General features: G+C 34.5%; 1 protein-coding gene across 8 annotated transcripts in view; it reads left to right on the top strand.

Annotated features, from left to right (window-relative positions):
• TRDMT1 (tRNA aspartic acid methyltransferase 1) overlaps positions 1-21462 on the top strand; it is a 59163-nt gene that overhangs the window by 32261 nt on the left and 5440 nt on the right. For 4 of the 8 annotated variants that reach the window (XR_014145481.1, XM_081820664.1, XM_081820668.1 and 1 more), the window contains 8 exons: positions 5252-5328; positions 7836-7907; positions 8529-8594; positions 9380-9449; positions 11048-11131; positions 12505-12848; positions 14871-14928; positions 16022-16151. Coding sequence is in view for 7 of the 8 variants with exons in the window: in XM_081820664.1 (XP_081676790.1) it covers positions 5252-5328; positions 7836-7907; positions 8529-8594; positions 9380-9449; positions 11048-11131; positions 12505-12848; positions 14871-14928; positions 16022-16151 (901 nt within the window). In the remaining variant the exon portion in view is untranslated. The remainder of the gene's footprint in view (positions 1-5251; positions 5329-7835; positions 7908-8528; positions 8595-9379; positions 9450-11047; positions 11132-12504; positions 12849-14870; positions 14929-16021; positions 16152-21462) is intronic. The other 4 variants (XM_081820665.1, XM_081820666.1, XM_081820667.1 and 1 more) reach the window with 2 other exon arrangements.

Genomic DNA, 21462 nt, shown 5'->3' with positions numbered 1-21462 from the left:
ATGAAGAATAGTGTCCAATGCAGTGGAAATGGGACAGAACTGAGTGAGGATGGCAAAATCACGGGCAAACCTCTACATATTTTGTGCAGAATCAAGAAGGAGAAAATGGCAAGGGAGAAGACCAAATACACCTGGCGGTTGTTTGTTCTAAGTCAGGAGAAGAGAGATTTGAAAAATCCAGATCGCTGAGCTGAAAGTGCCATTGCAACTGCAAGAGACTTCCTGCTCACCCTGAATGCAAGATCATGGGTTAGGGACAGAGGCGTGCTCTTAGGTTAAAGCTAGTGCAGGTCCTTCCCAGAAACAGTGTGGCCACAAAGTACCTATTTCATCTCATCTTTCAGCAAACTCCTTGATTCAAGTGGCCTCCATTAAGAAATGAATAATAATGAGAAAGGAACCAGTTTGAGGCTATACTAATATTGTACTTTAAAAATAAGGTACGAAATGTAAACAAAACACAGAATATACAACAGAAAATTACGTTAATTAAGAAGCCGAAGAAAATTTCAAACATACATGCCTCCATGAGCTTCAGGCATTAAATAAAACATGGTATCTTCAAAACAAGAACTCAAATAAATATATACACCAGCTCAAAAAACAATGATAAGACAGTGATTGGACTGGAAAAATATCAGTGGTCAGGGAAAAAAGAAAGAGGAGAAAAATAAAACCATTATAGAAATGAAAGGTCAGCGTAGCAAAAAGTAAAGTGGACAGTGCTGCAAACAATCATGAAGGACAGAGCTTGAGAAAAAGAAAGCAAAATAAAACGGAAAAGAAATACAGATCAAATGTTGCAGAATAAATGATAACTAATGAAGACAAAAATGATCCATAATAAAAATAATTAGTATCTCTGGGGAAGACAATAAAATAAATGGAACAAAAATATTAACAGAAATAGAGGGAAGAAATTCCTAAAATAAAACCTACAACAATTCATGAACTGTAGTACTCGTGGGCCCTTATTGAAAAAATGACTCATTCACTTAATCTAACTAAGCAAGAGATGAATCCAAGAAGAGAGCCCAGGAATAAAGCTACCATGTCAGGAAAGAAATTATGGTTAGAAAACTGGGTAAAAATGTTGTGAATCTTTGCAGTGTAGAAATAATAACATGATTGACGTAGGAGAAGAAAGTGAGACTTAAAAAATATGTGTATTTGAAAGATAAATGAAGCTATGGATTTTTAGGACATTATTTAATGTTACTAGGAGCTTAGCTGAGCTGGGAAGGACAGAGTAGCTAACTAAAGCAGCAAGACAAAAATAAAAGAGTAAAGCCTTTATCACTGACTGTGGTGATATAAGCACATATGTAAAATAAGAGAAAACGCCAGGGCCCCCTGCTCCATTTCCACATGCCACAGCACACTGGGGGGGAGCGGGTGTGTCAGCACAGATGTGGGGGAGTTCCGGCCTTAGGGGGAATTGTAAGGGAGGAGGGCTAGGAAGGGAAAGTGCTGAGTACCAGCCAGAGTAGGGAGAAGTGTCTTCCAGATTTCCACCACCTTCTCCCATAAGGAGGTCTTGGCAGAGCTGCGTGCAGTGGACCTCTGCCCAAGGCCACAGATAAAGAGAACTAGACATGCAAATATATGAAGAATGTGCTGGCCAGGGCACCTGAATCCTTGACCCTAATGGCCTGCAGAGACTTGATGTGCTGACCATGTTCCAGTTCTGGAGTGGGAAGGGCAGCTTTCCCTCAAGGCCTGTGGGATGAAGCCTATGTAACTGCCCACAGTCAGACCTGAAAAATCACAGAGAGGGTTATAACCAGGAGCAGAACTCCTCAGGTATAAAATAGCTAGTAAAATAAAACTAAAGTCTGTAATTCATCTAGGTAGAAAATGAGGAATTACTAGTCACTACTATATAAACCACGTGAGCAGAAACCTTGTTTCTTGGTTCATTGTTGTCACAGACAACAATGTTGGTGGATCACTTTCTGAATGTTGAATGAACAACATATTGTAGCTAAAAAATGGACAGATACCAGGCAAATGGTCACAAATGATAGCAGTTTCAGAATAGATATTAGTTAGAATGGATTTCAAGGCAAGAACATTTAAGAATCATAGAAAGGTACTTTATAATGATGATTAATATAGTCCTCAATAAAGATCTGATTGTCATATTTATGCACAAGATAACATCAGAGTTCATAGAGCAGGAAATGGTAGGAAATATCCACTCAGTTTTTATTGGATACTTACTATAAGCCACAAAATAGGAAAATCATTATCTTATGAATATAAACTCAGTAATTCTAAGTAAAATATGACCAAATAATCAAAAGCACATCAAAAGAATAATGTAGCATAACTAAAATGGATTTTGTTTTGGAAAGTATAATAGTAATTTAGTACTTAGGAATTCTATTACTATTATTCAACATGTTAGTAATTGGAAAGAGCAAAACTATGTATTAGAAAATATTTGACAAATTGCAGGGTTTTCCAATAAGTTTAATCTCTCAATAAAATTAGGACAAATGCATTCTACTAGAGATGTATATGTCATTTACTGGCTTTGTGTGTATGTGTGTTTATATTTCTGTTTAAACACAAACATGCACATATATCTCCCACTCCAGTAGCATGCTACATGGTAAAACTTTAAAAGCATTCTCACTAAAATAATGAATAAAACAAGGATGTCTACCTTTGGCACTGTTATTTAATGTTGTTGTGGACTGTTAGGTAATGTACTCATGCAGGAGAAATAGCATATAAATATTAAGGAGGATTCTAAAGAATAATTGTGTAGGCCTGGAAAACAAACAACGTACTGTCCTAAAAATAGTATGAGGAACAATTACTGCATTTAAGGAGGCTGTTTACAAAAATATGATAACCGGTAGCTTACTATATATGCAAACAAAGACATGTTAGAAAATATAATAGAAGAAAGTTTCTATGTATAGTAGTAACAAGAAACTTACAAACACTGAGAAATAAGTAACAAGAAATCTGCATGACCTAAGTGGAATAAAAGATACTTGAAAATTGGAAGTATGACCGAATATTGTACAAATGTCAGTTCTCTTTAGATTAACTAAAATTTACTAAAATTGTCAAAAGTTGTTTTCTAACCTACCAAGTTTTTCCTAAAGTTTAAATGACAATTAAGTATAAGCATAGCTAGGAGACTTTCTGCAAAAACAAGTAATAAAGCTAGTAAGAGGACCAATAAAACTGCTCATCAACATGTGATAAACAGTGCTACCACACTGAGCTGACCTAATGTTCTCTGAAAGCAAAAGAATAGATTTCTGTTAGGTTGCAAATATCAACTTATTAAAGATAATTTGTGTATCTCCGTAACTACTTTCTTGAATTTCAACACATTTTAATGCCTTCCAATGCCAGGTTAAATAAAGTTGTGAATGGTTTGACTAATTATTTCTTGCATAACTGACCTATCATTTGATTTTTAAAAAAATCACTATTTTGAAGAATCCTTTAAAATTGTAATTTTTTATGCCAACCTGTACTGGAGGCAGTAACTCTGTTTACTTCCTCCAGATTCTAGACATAGGATGCTTCTGATGTAAAAGATCATTGTTTTATTTTTACTTTAGTTTTAGAAATGTAGCTGTAATCAATCCATATTCAGTTAGGACATACGTAAGTTGCTTATCACAGTAGCCCTGTGCTGACAGGCTCTCTAACTTGGTATGAAGTGCTGTCTGATTGTACTGCTTTGCCCCATGTTTTCTGACAGACTGGTCAGTGCATGATTTTCACATTGTTTTCCTGAGAACCCAGGGATTCAGAGGTGCTGTAGGAACTTTTCAATATTTAATTTTGTGTTTATGTTACATATACACCTTAAACTACTTCAAAGCCTGTGATTTAAAAATGATAGACACATACATTCAAACTTTTAATACAACAGAGACAACTGATGTGTTCCCCAGGTTCATTCACTCTTTACAGAACTCAGAATAAAGCTTGTCCTGCCTTATTCATGTCATTGAACTTCTTAAAAATGTGTCATAATTAGGAAAGTTGTGATTCTAGTCTGGTTGCTTGTTTCTGGCTAAGCATTTATACTAAGAGTGCTTAAAGAGAATTGGAAAACCCATGACTTGTTTCTCTGTACAGCAGACCCCCTTATCACGTGGGACTACATTCCAGGGCCCCCAGTGGATGCCTGAGCCCTCAGTACCGAATTCTGTATATATACCATGTTTACTCCTATACATACATACCTATGATAAAGGTAATTTATAAATTAGGCACAGTAAGAGATTAACAATCACGATAAAATAGAACAATTATAACAATATACTTTAGTAAAAGTTTTGTGATTGCAGTCTCTCTCTCTCTCTCAAAATATATTGTACTCACCCTTCTTATTGTGGTAATGTAAGATGACAAGATGCCTACATGATGAGATGAGGTGAGGTGAATGACGTAAGCATTGTGACGTTAGGGTTAGACTACTAATGATCTGACCATAAGTCAGAAGGAGGATCTTTTGTTTCTGGACCCTGATTGGCTGGGTTGACTGAAACCGGAAAGTGAAACCACAGATAAGGGAGGGACCACTGTACTGTATTTATCTTCTGATATATAAAATAGAAGCAAAATAGCACATTTTTCAACTACTTAGCCCAATAGGAATTATATTGATTAATCTTATCTGTTACCTTTGGAAGTTTTTTGACTACACACAACTGTAAAACAGTATAATTATTGTGGATATCTGAAAACAGGACCTTTTTTCATTTGGTGATATTTTAACAGAGACCTACATGGAAGGGATGGTGACTGGTCAGTATATCACATTTCCTAAATAAAAAATATTATTGATAGAGAGGTGTTAAAAAATTTTCTTAGGCCCTATGCTAAAAATTCATTAATTATAAAACGAAGTTCTCTATGTTTGACTCCAGAAAACATAGTGGTGTTAGACTTGAGGTGTCACAGAGGCATGAAACACTTAGGATTCAGGAAATTAGCATTCCAGCTCTGCTTTGGCCAGCTCTGAGTCTTGGGGGAAGTCACTTAGTTTTTCAAAGCTTTGATTTACTTATCCAACTTCCTTCGTAAGATTGCTTTGGAAAGTTAGTTTAACTGAAGTTAATTTGTTAAGTGTTATATAAAGTTTTGAGTATTATAAATGAAACTATTAAGGGTTATAATTTCTGATATATTCAGTTACAGTTAGCATTTTTCCTTCTTCCCTATTCTATGCATCTTTTTATATTTTTTTCCCCAAATGTTCATTCCTTAGGGCATTACGCTAGAAGAGTTTGACAAATTGTCTTTCAATATGATTTTAATGAGCCCTCCCTGTCAACCATTCACCAGGTATGTATAATAAATATTTCTCTGTTGAGGAAGAGTACTTTCAAGGGAATTATACCATAGTTTCAAGCATGGACACTTTGAAGACTATTAGCTGCATTTTCATAATTTTGACAATTTTCATAAATAATTCCCTTTATCCCTTTATTTATAATTCAGCTTTAATCATAAAGGAAATAGCAGTTACTACCAAATGAGCAAAGCAGTTTGGTCAATAAAAGATATGCAGAGACTGTATGGGACCTCTTTTATACCTACCTAAGATACAATATTTATTTCTGACCTAAGTTACCTTAGATTAATTAAACTAATGAGTATTCAGAAATATCTTTTTAACTGATTAGTAAATTTTCATAATATTCAATTCCTAAATTACTTAACTGTAAAATTTAAAAGCTAATCAAGAATGTGTTTGTGAATTTTATGTTTCTCAGAATTCATATGTACATCGAGTAATTCTGACTTTTTATAGCTATTTTGCAGTTCATTTTTTTCATTATGTAGTATTTATTTGGCTGTGTGTTTCAGGGAATTATATCTTAGGTGAAATCTTGACTAATCCATCTTCATTTAGATATTTTTAATTATTTTATTTATTTATTTATTTATTATTTTTTTTTTTTAAAGATTTTATTTATTTATTTGAGAGAGAGAGAGCACATGAGAGGGGGGAGGGTCGGGAGGGTCAAAGGGAGAAGCAGACTCCCTGCCGAGCAGGGAGCCCGATGTGGGACTCGATCCAGGGACTCCAGGATCATGACCTGAGCCGAAGGCAGTCGTTTAACCAACTGAGCCACCCAGGCGCCCCTAGATATTTTTAATTATTTTAAATAATCGTAACAATCCTCTGTCTTACATGGAGTATGCTATTTAATTTAACAAGCCTATGGGATAGGTGTTAATATTATCACATTTTATAGGTGAGAATCTGAGGCATAGAAAGATTAAGTAACTTTTTAAAGGCCATACAATTAGAAAATGTCAGAACCAGGATTTATCAATTATTTTATACCTTCCTACTTAAATGTATAAGATGATTTTAAGTGGGATATCACATGTAATAAATATTCTAATTTAAATGAATATTCTCATGCTTAATTTCCATCTAAGTTTTGCTTTATTTAAACAACTCTCTAGGAAATTAATTCCCCTAGGATTTATTGTGCACTTATAAGCCAGGCATTGCTTTTGATACTGTAGTTCCCATCCTCAAGGAGCTTATAGTTTAAGGGAATGACTGACAAGTAATTATCATATAATGTGATATAAGCTATATAATAAATGAATGCTGGAAGTGCCATGAGAGCACAGAGGAGAAAGTGGCTTGCTGCATGCCAGGACACAGGAGTTCTTTGAGAGGCAGTATCTGAACTGTGTCTGAAAGCAGAGAGCATTCCACGTGAAGATGCCTCCAAATATATGCAAGCATACGGCCTGTTTAACTACAGTAAGTAGGACGTACAGAACAGAATGCAGCCCCAGCACCGTGTAGCCTCATCCAGTACTGCGCGGGGCATGCTGTGTCTTCCCTACTACCAGCAGCCCAACTCCAGCTGCTGATGGCAGCAGTAACTGATTCTGTAATACTGTCATCATTGCAACGCCGAGAGGAAAGGGACACAGTGAGAAGAACCCAAGATTTCTGAGGTATCTCTTCAAGTCCACTCTAAGTGTCTATCTGAGCCTCAGATCCACAGATGGTTCTGGCCCTGCTGGAAGGTATGAGGGAACTGACAAGTGATGTCAAGTAACTCATCTGAGGCAATGAAGCTAGTAAGTACCCAAGTCTTAAACCCTGGTCCTCTGTTCCTGCTACCCAGACCCAATCCAAGTCTTCATTTCTGCTTGATTCTTGATCACATTGAATCTTACTTGTAAGATCTAATTGCTAGTCCAAATACTGAAATACTGCCTGTTTACATGTCCTGTTCTGACCTAGTTAGTCTAACCAAGTTGTAACTCCTGCTTGTAGAATCAAGCATTCAGGTTAAGTCTCTACTATTTACATTGGACAAAATTGTCTTAGTCTTACCTACTATGGTCTGCTTAGATGGTGATTAGTTATCAGTGCATTACTCTGTGTTGCCACCCTACCCAACCAGCTCATTCATCTGAACTTTTGTTGTCTCATCTGGGACAGAGCAAAAGGTATCATCAACCAATTGTGTGTATGTGTGTTTGTGTGTCTTTCCTAAACAAAGTGATTTTAAGAGAGTAATTGATTTTAGTCTCTACTGACTATTTGTTCTTCTTTGTTCTCTTCTTTGCCTCATGTAAGTCATTTGGCATATTGTTTTATAATAAGCATATTTATTAGATAGGCAAGGCTTTTTTCATTTTTATTAAGTGAATAAATGCATTTTGTTCTCTATAGCAACAAAGATGATCATATTTTTTGTGAAGACCAACTAATTTCACTTCTCTCAGTTTTGATGTTTTAAAAGTGATTTGGTATCTTTCTGTAAGGAAGATTCTTGGTGAATTTTATTTGTACCTTTTTTATCCTTTAGAATTGGCCTGCAAGGTGATGTGACTGATCCAAGGACGAATAGCCTCTTATATGTTCTAGATATTCTCCCAAGGTAAAAACTTAGATTTTTTGTACAAGCTTACCTTAAATTTAAAACTTTGGATCTGGAAGAATGTAATATTTGTCATTTTATAGCGATTAGCAGCTTATACATGCAGCTTTCAGATACTGTGCATGTCATTTATCTCCCTCTGCCATGACTTATAGAATAACTGCAAATGTTTGCCATTCCGCGGTTGCCACTATAGTGAGTGACAGGGAATTACAGTCTAATAGCTAAGTTCTACTGCCTCTCCTTACAGTATTCATGATGCTAATGTTAGTGAATGCTGTTGCCCAAGGCCTGGAAACTTGTGCTAACCCTAGAAGCTGCCATTCTATATAAATGGCAGCCCTTTGAGTTGTGCAGTTCAGAGCCTCTGTGTGAACCCATGTTTCCTGATAAAGTTCAATGGAAATTAACATTTCAAATATTAACTTCATTAGCTATGCCATTTTTATGGGGAAAATGAATAAAATATAAGTTGTCTCTATCCTCTATAAAGTCCTTTCGTAAAAAGAGAGAGTTCGGAAAATTATTTACCTCAAATCTCCCACAAGTAAGGATTTTCTTTACTTCTTACTTCTTAGTAATGACATGTTTAGAATTCCATTTGTTTCTGTTTTGTTTTAGATTACAAAGATTACCGAAATATATTCTTTTAGAAAATGTTAAAGGCTTTGAAGTATCTTCTACAAGGTAAAATATATAAGATGTGTTCATCTTAGACTTGGTATATTGTAAGAGCCATTTGGAAATAAAGATCTTAAAAATAAACCCATACATCCTGATATTTTATATATATTATATATTTTATTCATTAATATTGATTTTGATTAATTAATAATATAAAGTTTCACAAAGTTAGGTTCACCTGACTCTCTCCCATTTTGATATGTTTGAATTTTTGCAGAATGAGCACATATTTTAATGAGAATGGTATTCCTCAATTTTAGCTGCTTACATTGTTGCCTATTTCTTTAGAAGTAGGAGTATTCTCAGTAAGAAATGTTCCTCTTGATAAGCATTTTCTGTCCTGCAGTTAGGAGAAGTAAGCCCTGGATCAGAGCCCTTTCAGATGGTAGCCCAGCCAGAAAGTATCCGTGTCCTTGAACTGGCTGCTGTCTGATCAGTGCTCCCCCATCTGATTTGCTACAGATAGAGTTCATCCCAATAGCAGATTTATCATCAGTAGACTAGTGATTCCAACTCTGGATAGAATATAGCCCCAGTTGGGATAAATTATCTGGCAGCTTTATTTATTTATTTATAATAGAAATCATCTCTATCTTTTTTTGAGAAATGCAATTTCTCAACTACTGGACTTAATAATTATGACCTAGGATCATTCACTTTCTAAACAACTTCGGTGGAGGTACAGTTTTCATATAAAATGAAGTTTATGTATAATTTTTTTATATAAGAACCCCATTTCCAACCGTAGGGTGAAAGTTTTTCTTTTTTCTCTTAATTTTTCTTTTCAGAGACCTGTTAATACAAACATTAGAAAATTGCGGTTTTCAGTACCAAGAATTTCTATTATCTCCAACCTCTGTAGGTACCACAATTATCAACATTCCTATAAATTTTCCTAAAGGGAATTTGACTCAATAAAAAGAATAGATCTGTTTTGAATAATATTATACTTAAATCTTGAAATTAGTTCAGGCATGGGTCTTACTTTCTAAAGAATATTGTACAGGCATATAGATTTATTTACACATATTTTATGGGAAATATTACATAGCTTGAAGAGAGAATATACTTTTCTTTCTGTTTTTTTTTTTAAAGCTTTTATTTATTTATTTGACAGAGAGAGAGAGCACAAGCAGGGGGAAGGGCAGGCAGAGGGAGAAGCAGGCTCCCCAGTGAGCAGGGAGCCTGACGTGGGGCTGGGACCCTGGGATCATGACCTGAGTCGAAGGTAGATGCTTAACCGACTGTGCCACCCAGGGGTCCTGAGAATATAAATTTCTTTTCACACAGAAAATAAAGGATAATGTGTTTTGAAAATCTGTGACTTTTGGTATTTCCAAATCAGGTGTTCTGTAGTTTGGTAATGCTTCAAAATCATCCAAAATAGAAAACAAAATGAACATATGATAGTTTTCTAATTAGTTTTTTTTGGGACATACCATTAAAAATGCAAACACTATGAAATCTTGCTATTTGCAATGACGTGGATGGAGCTAGAGAGTATAATGCTAAGCAAAATAGGTCAGCCAGAGAAAGACAAAAATTGTATGATTTTACTCATATGTGGAGTTTAAGAAACAAAACAGATGAGCAAAGGAGAAAAAAAGACAAATCAAGAACTATAGAGAACAAACTGATAGTTACGGGGGGTGGGGTGGGGGATGGGTTAAACAGGGGATGGGGCTTAAGGAGTGCCCTTGTGATGAGCACTGGGTATTGTATGTAAGTGACAAATAACTAAATAAACAAATAACTGAAACTAACATAACACTGTATGTTAACTCTACTGGAATTAAAATAAAATAAGATAAAATGCAAACATTGCTTCTATTTCATGAATGTGAAATTGAAGTAAGTGGTTATGATATTTGGTAGATCTTTTATATTACAAGTTTCACTATTTTTTCTTTTATCATTGTGTTTGTTAGCCTCTTACTATCTTTAGCCTATTATACAGTTATTTGCCCTGAAATTAAAAGAAAACCTGTTTCAAAAATTAGATGTATATGTGCCATGGAAATTGGCATTATGTCTGATCTCATTAAGTTTATTTCATATTTATTGCCTTCTGACTTTCAAAATTTAGTGCATCCTCCTTTTTTAATAAAGTGAGGCAATAAATAGCCAATAGCTATATTTGAATTTTATTTTTTATGGTTATTATTAATAATGAATGTGAGAATGTCTATATAACTTCTTATCTGGGAAATAGAAAATGAAAGTGACTCAAAGACATATGACTCATCAGATTCAATCTCTGTTCATTCAAATAAAGGTACAAAGCACCAATTTAAAAGGTTTAAGAATTTGCTACAAAAAAGTCTTCCACATATCAATAACAGAATTTTTTCTGGCAGAAACTAAATGCATCCCTGTATGAGTTTTTTGTTAGGTGCAACAGTTGATATAGATCTCTTTAACTTCCTATATTAACTAACTGCTCTGCTTTACTCCAGCTTGGCATTCCAAATTCAAGGCTCCGGTATTTCCTTATTGCAAAGCTTCAGTCAGAACCATTACCTTTTCAAGTCCCTGGTCAGGTATTATTGTTGTTGTTGTTATTATTATTATTATTATTATTATTATTATTATTATATTGTAAGTATATCTCAGTCGGCTAATTTATTTCAAGAACTACTTTGTGGAAGCTTATATGTTTCCTACTGAGCTTATTATATAGACCATGACCTAAGTCTATTTCCTAGGGCTTTTTCCTCTCCTGTTGCTGTTTTTATTGTTTTAAACAAGACAAAAAAAACTTCTCTTTCATTATTAGAAAAAAATATAAGTTAAAAGTTAAAAAAGACTAACATCAGTGCTGTTATCCTTCTTTCTCCCTCTCATTTCCCTTTTGACCATTGACTATTTTGTGTCTGTCATTTTCCCCCCAGTAGAAGCCATTGATTATTTTTGATAAAATTCAGTTATACTATCTTAACAATTGCTTAACAGTATTTTAACACAAATTGGTTGCATTTTCTTTGAAGTCAGTGCTGTTTAGCCTTAATTGATTAAAATATAGTGATTAGTACAAACTAGAATAAAATGCTCAATTGCTGTAGATAGGATCTCTAATTATGCAAGCAACTGTACATCTTTCCGTCAAAATTGCTGTGGAAAACAGAGTTTCAGTGATTCAGTGAAGCTCTCCTTAACAGTCACAGGTAAAAACTCAAAAGTCTAATAGGGGGTCAGTCATGTCATTTGGATCCCCTGCCATACAATACCAATACATCCCCCCTTCCATGATGGTCAATTCCAAAAACAATATATAAACTATATTAACAAAGACATCAGCATTAAAAATTCCTGGAACTATTTTTCTTTTACATCATAGGGCATTCATTATGCATGGTTACATGTTTTGCAGGAAAACGGTTTTCCTATGGGACTCTTGAGTAGGAATAACCTTTCAGGGGAAAAAGTGCTTTCCCTTTTTTAATTACTAGTTTTCCTTTAGATCATGGGTATGTTCCAGTTTTTCTTTTTTAATGAAGGGGTATGGCAAACTTTGATCGAATACACATTTTCTGGAAATGTTAATGTTACTTTCTTTTCTTTCTTTTTTTTAAATGCTGTGCCTTTTAGTCCCATGACTTATTCATTCCATAACTAATGTTGCTTTCTAAACTTCTTTTTTAAATATAGTACTGTATCTATATTCAGCATACTTCCTATACAGCAGGCAGTAACTCCATGAAATAAATCAGTTGTAGCCTGATGACACTATAGCTATATGGTGAAAAACTTACAGTAACTTGTATACATACAAGTAAGTCACAATTCCTCTGTTTTTTAATGACAACTCTATAAGGCTGAAGACATTTTTTGCATAATGTTGACTAGACATTATTAATTTGTCATTTATTTTTAATAAAGCTTTGAACAGGTGTGTATTTTCACTTAATGCCAGGTACTGATGGAGTTTCCCAAAATTGAATCTGAATATCCAGGAAGAAATACAGTAGATACAGAAAATAAAATTGAAAGAAAGAAAATTGAACCTAGTATTTGCTTTGATAAGAGCAGACAACGTTCTGGAAAAGAGGCCATTCTTTTTAAGCTTGAAACTGTAGAAGAAATTGACCGGAAACATCACCAGGACAGTGATCTCTCTGTGCAGATGCTAAAAGATTTTCTTGAAGATGATGTTGACGTGAATCAGTATTTTTTACCGCCAAAGTCATTGCTGCGATACGCTCTTTTGTTAGACATTGTTAAGCCCACTTGCAGAAGGTCCACATGCTTTACCAAAGGGTAGGTTTTAAAAAGCTCTTAGAATGGGATATTCAGAATAGCCAGGTTTTTATGACTATTGTTTCTTTCAGTTCTTCTCAAAACAAGGAGGATTTTACAAAATGTTTCTGCTAGAATGATTTCTTTTTTTTTTTTTTTTGCCCTTAATTGCCTGCTTTCGTGTTCAATAGAATGCACAAGTGAAAATTCCTTCTGGCAGAACATTATGTGCACAACCCACAAAAGTGCTCACAAAACACAATGCCGTTTGTTTGGTGACCTTCATAAGAGTTTAATTACCCGTGGTGGAACATGGTTTCTGTAGATACTGAATTGCTACTTTTTAGCACCTTTCTTTTCATGGCACATCAGACCTCAAAAATTTATGTCCACTCTCATGATCAATGTATAAGAAGAAATTAAATTTTAATATCAAGAAATAAAGTTAAATCATCTGGTGGCTGTTAAAGCATATTTAAATTTTATTCAGTTTTTTAAATAAGTAATATATTTTTGTGGTTCAAAATTCAAAGGTACAAAGATTGTGAGACTCCTTTCCCTGTCTGTCTCTTGCTCATCCAATTTTCCTGCCCACATGCAACCAGAGATTTCAATTTACTGTCTAATCTTCCGAAGGTATTATGTGTGAGAGTGTATTTAAATATACATGTATATTTTACCCCCCTTTTTAAGTAAATGGTAATATACTGTATCTGTTATTATGTACTTTTTTCATTATACAATATAAATTGAATATTATTACATATGAGTACATAAAGAACTTTTCCATTTTCATGGTATATCATAATGTCTTTTATTGGTTACTTTTGGGTTATTTTTGAATGTTAATATGTTTTTCATCAGTTTTTTTAAACCTATAAAGAAGGGGAAAATTAGACCTTTCCAGAAAATTTTGTAAAAGATCCCTATCTCTGCTTTGTTAATGCCACTCAACCTCATTTGATGAGTAACTGTATGATTTGAAACTTCAAGCTTTCTCTTTTCACCCACTAGTTTTCATGCATGCTATGTCCCGATACAACCATGCCAGATTTATTCCGATTTTGTCATGTTCTGCCCTTGTACTTTCAGGGCAACTGGTTTATTGCTTTCCATTGCCTTAAAAGACTTTACTCAGCTGTTTTCTGTTTCCAAGTCTGATAAGACAAGACTTATCAGTTTGGTAATAAAAAACAACCTTGAAATTCTTTTGTAATTATAAAGATGGTATAAAGGAAGCCTTACTATAAAAGTCTATTTTAGTGTAGATAATATAAACAGGCACACACGCACACATATGAGAAAACAGATTTGCAAAAGTATTTTTCCCTGGTGTGTCTTTATATTTTAAATTGATCTATTTGGGGAAAAAGATTATGATAATATGTTGAACAGCTAGCTTGACAATGATCTTAGGGGAAGAAATATTACTAATACCTTGTATTTCTGTAGCTTTTTATACTTTTAATACAGTTTTTTATACAATGACCTCTTTGTTGTGTGAAGAGGAGTGAAAACACTGCGTCACGGTAGGAGGCAGACGCACGTTCAGCAGGCCCATGTTTGTCACAGTACTGGAGAGTGGGCTTTTCATTTTCAGTTGATGAGGAGAAGTGATGGTTCAGTCATTATAAAAAATAGTAGCAATTTATTTTCACCTGTATAACATTTGGTTTAATGTAGCAGGGATGCCAATATTGAATAGCATTTGGATATAAAGTCTTAAGAAGTGCATGCTTTCTAGTGATGAACATTAAGAAACTGACAATTAATACAAAGAAATGATAATTAATAATGCAGGATCAAAGTGGTTTTTACACAATTCAAAACACTATGCCAAGTTTAGTGTCTGAGAAGTTTAAATAGAATGATCTTATGTCTTTCACCCAGTAATTTTTCACTTAACAAAGCATATTTATGTGTTTCAGACTATTTCAGAAGGATGTAACTATGTAGATTGATTAATTCATTCAAGAAGTATTTAAGGAATCTCACATTAACAAAAACATTAGATGCTGCATAATACACATGTTAATCTTTCAGTTATGGAAGCTACATAGAAGGGACAGGATCTGTGTTACAGACGACAGAGGATGTGCAGGTATTGTATGTGCTTTAGAACTAAAATACTTGAAAATTAATTTAAATAAACCTATTTAATACTTAAAATTTGAGAATATTAAAATAATCTTACATGTTTAATTGGGAGTGGATATACATATTACTCATATATTATATGTAATATATATAATAATTCTTTACTATAGAATAAACCTTTTTATTTCTTGTTGCTAGATGAGTTTATGTACAAAGAATATTTTCTATTTCACTTTCTCTTTTCTTATTCTCACCTTTGGTATTCTTTTTATTCCATAAGGAGTAAATTGAAATGCAGCATACAATAGTTAATGTTCTTTAAAATTATGCACAAATATCTTAATATTCCTTTGGATCACATGCTATAAAACTGCCTTTTAGGGAAAGATATCTACATCTTAGCAAGGCTTTTTATTAATACTTCAATTGTAAACTCTTCATGGCACCATAGTTGAAAAGAAGCTTGATATACTGCAAAAATATTCTATACTTTTGAATAATTTTGAAGTGAAATCATGTTATCTCCTTTTATACTGAATTAAATTACCATTACTCTTACCATTAGTAAGAGTAATGACAATTACTCTTACCATTAGTAAAATTTACCCGTGGTAAAAATCCTATTAGAGGCAAATGGATTTGAGAATTTATATTTACCAAATGTATTTTATCATTTTAAGAAAATAATTTGATGAAATTGATCACAAACAGTAAACATTTTCATGATCTACTTGTTCGCATTGTGAAGTTGATTTCATTGGTTAGTCAGGTTTCTTTTTCATATCTTTCACTGCATTTCTTTTATGTCATATTGCCATTGTTTATTTCTTATGATTTAATTGAGGGATCAAAGCTTCCTGATTTTTTCAACATTAAGCTTCTCATTTTCAGACATTTCGTTTTCACAGTTTATATTGCCATTGATCAGCCTATTATAGAGTTCATTGCAAGAGACATTTTACCCTGTGCATTTTGCTACCGGGTATCATAGCACACTATACGTTCATCCTTTTTAAAGTGTCTCACAAGAGATGATCTTATCTTAACAAATCTACTTGCACTCTACTTTATCAGTTACCTTGGCTGTTTTCTTACAGATTGAGGATATCTACAAATCCCTTACCAATTTGTCACGAGAAGAAAAGATAACAAAATTGTTAATGCTTAAACTTCGATATTTCACTCCTAAAGAAATAGCAAGTCTCCTTGGATTTCCTTCAGATTTCGGTATGTGGGATACACGCAGACCCCAGCTTTCGTTTATTAAAGGTCCTAGAGTTCAATAGGGACTCATACCCATGTATTTTTTTGAGTAAACCCTTGACCAGAAAGATGGATGTAAGAAAACTTCTTCCTTTCCTGATCATGCCATTTTTGACATTTTCCTTCCTCCTCTTTCTGTTTTTGTTCATAACCTAAGTCCATTCCCTTCAGCCTCAATGCTCTCTCCCTTTACTCCAATAATGGTCCCAAGTGGTTTTCAGGGAAGGAGGGCCAAACCCACAATTTCTCACCTCTCCCCACAGATGGTTATTAATAGCATGTCTGTCTCCAGCTTTATTTTCTTGATTCCATAAGTCCTGTTCTAAAAATCCCACACTAGATCTTATGAAAGAATGCCAGAATTGTCCTTTTTATGAGGAAATTACAAGGTGGTTGAGGAATTAATTTATTTTTTCGGTGGTGAGCTTATTTGTATTTATTTTCTTTAAAGACACATACTGGGGCACCTGGGTGGCTCAGTTGGTTAAGCGACTGCCTTCGGCTCAGGTCATGATCCTGGAGTCCCTGGATCGAGTCCCGCATCGGGCTCCCTGCTCAGCAAGGAGCCTGCTTCTCCCTCTAACCCTCCCCCCGTCATGTACTCTCTCTCTCTCTCTCTTTCATTCTCGCTCTCTCAAATAAATAAATCTTTAAAAAAAAAAAAAAAAAAGACACATACTTATCAGTTATGCATCTTTTGTCCTGCCTATAAGTGGAGAAAAGAGAAGGTGGGGAGGTGGTCTAGGAAAGTTTTCCTAATGGAAAAGAGAGGGTGACTCAGAGCACAGATGCCAGAATGGACAAAAGATTATTGAGTGTGAGGCAGGGACTCTCAAGAACAAAAATGAAGATACAGTTGCAGAGGGAGAAAGACTCAGTCCTAACTCCTTTGCAGTCGGGGAAATCTAGGGATTGTTGCCATTAAGAGATTGGACACATGGCCTTTGCCTTGTAGAGCACCCTGCCCCATCCCCGATCTCTCCTTCCTGGTGCCTGTGCTCTCCGTGGTCCCAATGCCATCAGTTTCGTAGGCTGGGGTAGGTGTGTGGCCAGTACCTGGCTGGTGGTGATTGGGGAAAGACAGACCTCCCTAACATGCTTCCAGGACTATGCAAACAGGAAATGTATTTTTGATAACTTGGGGGTTTGCAGAAAAGCCAAATTTTTCTAAATCCAATATTGTTGTAATATTAATACAGTACTATTTTTGAAGCAGATAATGGGTTAAATAGATCATGTTTTAAATTCTAAATAATTGATTTACAGATGAGGTTTTGAAACACATCCTTTTGTACGTTGGGAGTAAACTGACTGTATAATTTGACTGTCCTCTTGGTATTTGGTTCTCTGAGTGTAGTCACAGCAACCAGGTTTATTTTGTAACTCTCTGCCTTTTTCTTGGTGATCTCATTCAGTCACAAATATCCTGGCGAGTGTTATTTAGGAAAAACACAAACTTCCCTTGTCTTAGTCTATGTCACAAAATGAGTGGGAACATCATAAAACAAATAAAAAGCTGAGAATTGGACTCAGGAATTTAATTCCCAGTCTATTACTATTTTTTTTTTTTTCCTCTTTTAGGATGAACAATCAAAGGTACTTTCCATAGCACTAGGGAAGAGATTTACTATCTAATAACTAATTCCTACATTTTGAGTGTGTATTTCTTTAAGCAGTGGTAGTCACTGCAGAAATACTGACACTTAGCATGGACCCCAGAGTCAGACTGAGTGAGTTTGAATCCTAGCAGCAACTTAACCCCTCTGCTTTAGTTTACACCTCTACAGAATGGGGGTAATCACAACACCAACTTCATAGGGTCGTTGTGACTGTTAAGTGAGTTAACATATATAAAATGTTTACACGCTATCTGTCACACAATATAAAATTTAAATGTCAGCTTTTATTTTTATTTTTTGAAAGATTTGTTTATTTGAGAGAGAGTGAGAACGATAGGGAGAGAGAGAGAGAGCGAGCGAGCACAAATAGAGGGGAGGGGCAGAGGCAGAGGGAGAAGCAGACTCCCCGCAGAGCAGGGAGCCTGATGCAGGGGTCAATCCCAGGACCCTGAGATAATGACCTGAGCCAAAGGCAGACACTTAACTGACTAAGCCACCCAGGTGCCCCAGCTTTTATTTTTAAATGATGAACATTTATTTGCTTTTATAGCCTTTACTTCATAAGTAGTTTTTTTCATCATTTAAAAATTTTACATAGGTAAATTAGGATTTTTCACAGCTCTCTGAAAATATATGTATAATATGTACAAGAAAGGCTTTTTAATTGCTTAGCCTTCTTTTAAAATATGTGATATATTTGTATAATCAGGCTTGACTGATGTCCCCACTGAGCAGCACTGTGACAGAACTGTCCTTCATATGTGCATTATTGACTCTGAATCTGGAATGTTTGAGCTGCTTGTCCACTGTCAATGTTGGATTTGCATCGATCCTTTCATACATTTTGTGCTGGTTCTTTTTGTGGCTAGTGGCATGCATTTGTGAGATAGCAAGCTTTGGAAGAGGCCACTAAGCTACACTTACAGAATGAAAGCTGCTATCTTGACCTTGTTAATGCTATGTTTCTTTGTTTTTGAAGATTATTGTTATTTTTAATGTACCTAAGTTTTTAAAAAGTCACCTTTTAATTTAAAAAAGTTATATCTGTATATAAAATACACAAGCACCCACACATATGTATAATTTTTACAAATCTGACTTGTTTGCTTTCAAACCTTTCTTAACCTGTGATGTAATTGTAATATTACAAAAGGTCATCCCTGGAATATTCTAAAAGTCTGTGATCTATTTGTATCTCTTTCTAATTTGAATGAAATAATTTTTTAGATGACTAATGTGCTTACCTAAGACATATTATCTTTATAATAGCAATTTTATGATCTTGCTCAATTGCAAATATAATTTTATTATGTAATCACTAATTTTATTGCAGTAAGTATAATGTCAAGTGTTGATGAAGCAACTTTATCATAATCAATTCTTCCTTCTGAAAAGCAAATATGTAATTTGCTTTTCTTAATACTTTTTAATTATTTCCTTCATTTTATTATATAAATTTTCCTTTATTTAATTGCTATGTCAAAGGATACTGAATATGAAAATTGTAACTAACATTATAATATATACTTCATGGACAGTCTTTTATGTTGCTACTTGCAAGGCTTTGTCCTAGCAAATTTTGTATCTGTGGGCCATTTTGTTTTGAAAAACAATATAGCAAATGGAAGTCCAATATGAGAAAGCACATTTGTGGAAATGGAAAATAAAAAACAACTGTGAGAAACTTATATCCAAAATATATAAAGAATTCTCACAACTCAACAATAAAAAGAAAAATAGTTCAATTAAAAATGGGCAAAAGGTTTGAATAGATATTTCCCAAAGAAGATAGACAAATGGCCAGTAAGCACATGAAAAGATGTCTTCACCATTAGTTATTAGGGAAATGTAAATCAAAACCACAAGAAGCTACCACTTCACAAAAAGACAAATAATAACAATGTTGACAAAGATGTGGAGAAATCAGGTCCCTTATACATTGCTGGTCGAGTATAAAATGGTGCAGCTACTTTGGAGAACAGTTTTGCAGTTCCTCAAATGTTAGATGTGGAGTTACTGTATGAATCAGCATTTTCACCCCCAGGAATATATCCAAGAGAGCTGAAAATGTCCACACAAAAATGTATATGTAATGCTTATAACAGCGTCATTCATAATCAAAAAGTAGAAACAACCCAATGTCTATCAGCAGATAAATAGATAAATAAAATGTGGGATATCCATGCAATAGAATACTATTTAGTTATAAAGAGGAGGGGGTATTGGTACATCATGTTGCTTTGCTTCTTAGATTCCACATATAAGTGAGATTTGTCCTTTTTTCTCTGACTTACTTCACATAGTATAATGCCCTCAAGGTCCATCTGTATTGTTGCAAATGGCAAGATTTCATTCTTTTTTATGACTGAATAGTATTCCTGTGTGTGTGTGTGTGTGTGTGTGTGTGTGTGTGTGTAGATTGTTTTCATATCTTGGCTATTGTAAATAATGCTGCAGTGAACATGGGGTGCATATATCTTTTCAAATTAGTGTTTTCATTTTTACCTCATAAATACCCAGAAGTGAAATTACTGGATCATATGGTAGTTCTATTTTTAATTTGTTGGGAAACCATACTGTTTTCCACAGTGGCTGCACCAGTGTATATTCCCTCAATATATTTTGCATATTAACTCCTAATTAGATATGATTTGTAAATATTTTCTCCCATTCAGTAGATTGCATTTTCATTTTGTTGATGATTTTCTTTGCTTTGTTATGCAAAAGCTTTTTAGTTTGATGTAGCCCCACTTGTTTATTTTTACTTTTTTTTGCCTTTGCTTTTGGAGTCAGATCCAAAAAATTCTCGCCAAGACTGATGTCAAGGAGCTTACTTTACTGCCTGTGTTTTCTTTCTTTTTTTTTTTTTTTAAGGATTTTATTTATTTATTTGATAGAGACACAGCGAGAGAGGGAACACAAGCAGGGGGAGTGGGAGAGGGAGAAGCAGGCTTCCCGCTGAGCAGGGAGCCCAACGCGGGGCTTGATCCCAGGACCCTGGGATCATGACCTGAGCCGAAGGCAGACGCTTAACAACTGAGCCACCCAGGCATCCCTCTGCCTGTGTTTTCTTTTAGGAGTTGATGGCTTCAGGTCTTACATTCTAGTCTTTAATCCATTTTGAGTTAATTTTTGTGTATCAGAGCAGAGCTTCCAGCTTTGTTCTTTCACAAGATTGCTTTGGCTATTTAGGGTCCTTTGTGATTCCGTATGAATTCTAGGATTGTGTATTACACTTCTGTCAAAAATGCCATTGGAATGTTGATAGGTATTGCCTTGAATATGTAGACTGTGGACATTTTACTAATAATTCTTCCAACCCATGAGCACGGACTGTCTTTCCATTTGTGTCTTTCATTTCTTTTATCAGTGCCTTACAATTTTTAGTGTACAGATCTTTTACCTCCTTGATTAAATTTATTCCTAGGTATTTTATTCTTTTTGATGGAGTTGTAAATGGGATTGTTTTCTTAATTTCTCTTTCTGATAGTTTGTTGTCAGTGTCTAGAAACACAACAGATCTTTATATATTAATTTTGTATCCTGAAACTTCACTGAATTCATTTATTAGTTCTGACAGGTTTTTTTTGGTGGAGTCTTTGGGGGGGTTTATATATATATAATATCATGTCATCAGCAAATTGTGACAGTTTTCC

This window comes from Leptonychotes weddellii, chromosome 5, assembly GCF_054177405.1.
Source record: "Leptonychotes weddellii isolate Sample4059 chromosome 5, ASM5417740v2, whole genome shotgun sequence".
In the NCBI taxonomy this organism is placed as follows: domain Eukaryota; kingdom Metazoa; phylum Chordata; class Mammalia; order Carnivora; family Phocidae; genus Leptonychotes; species Leptonychotes weddellii.
This window is presented reverse-complemented; position numbering and strand designations above follow the sequence as displayed.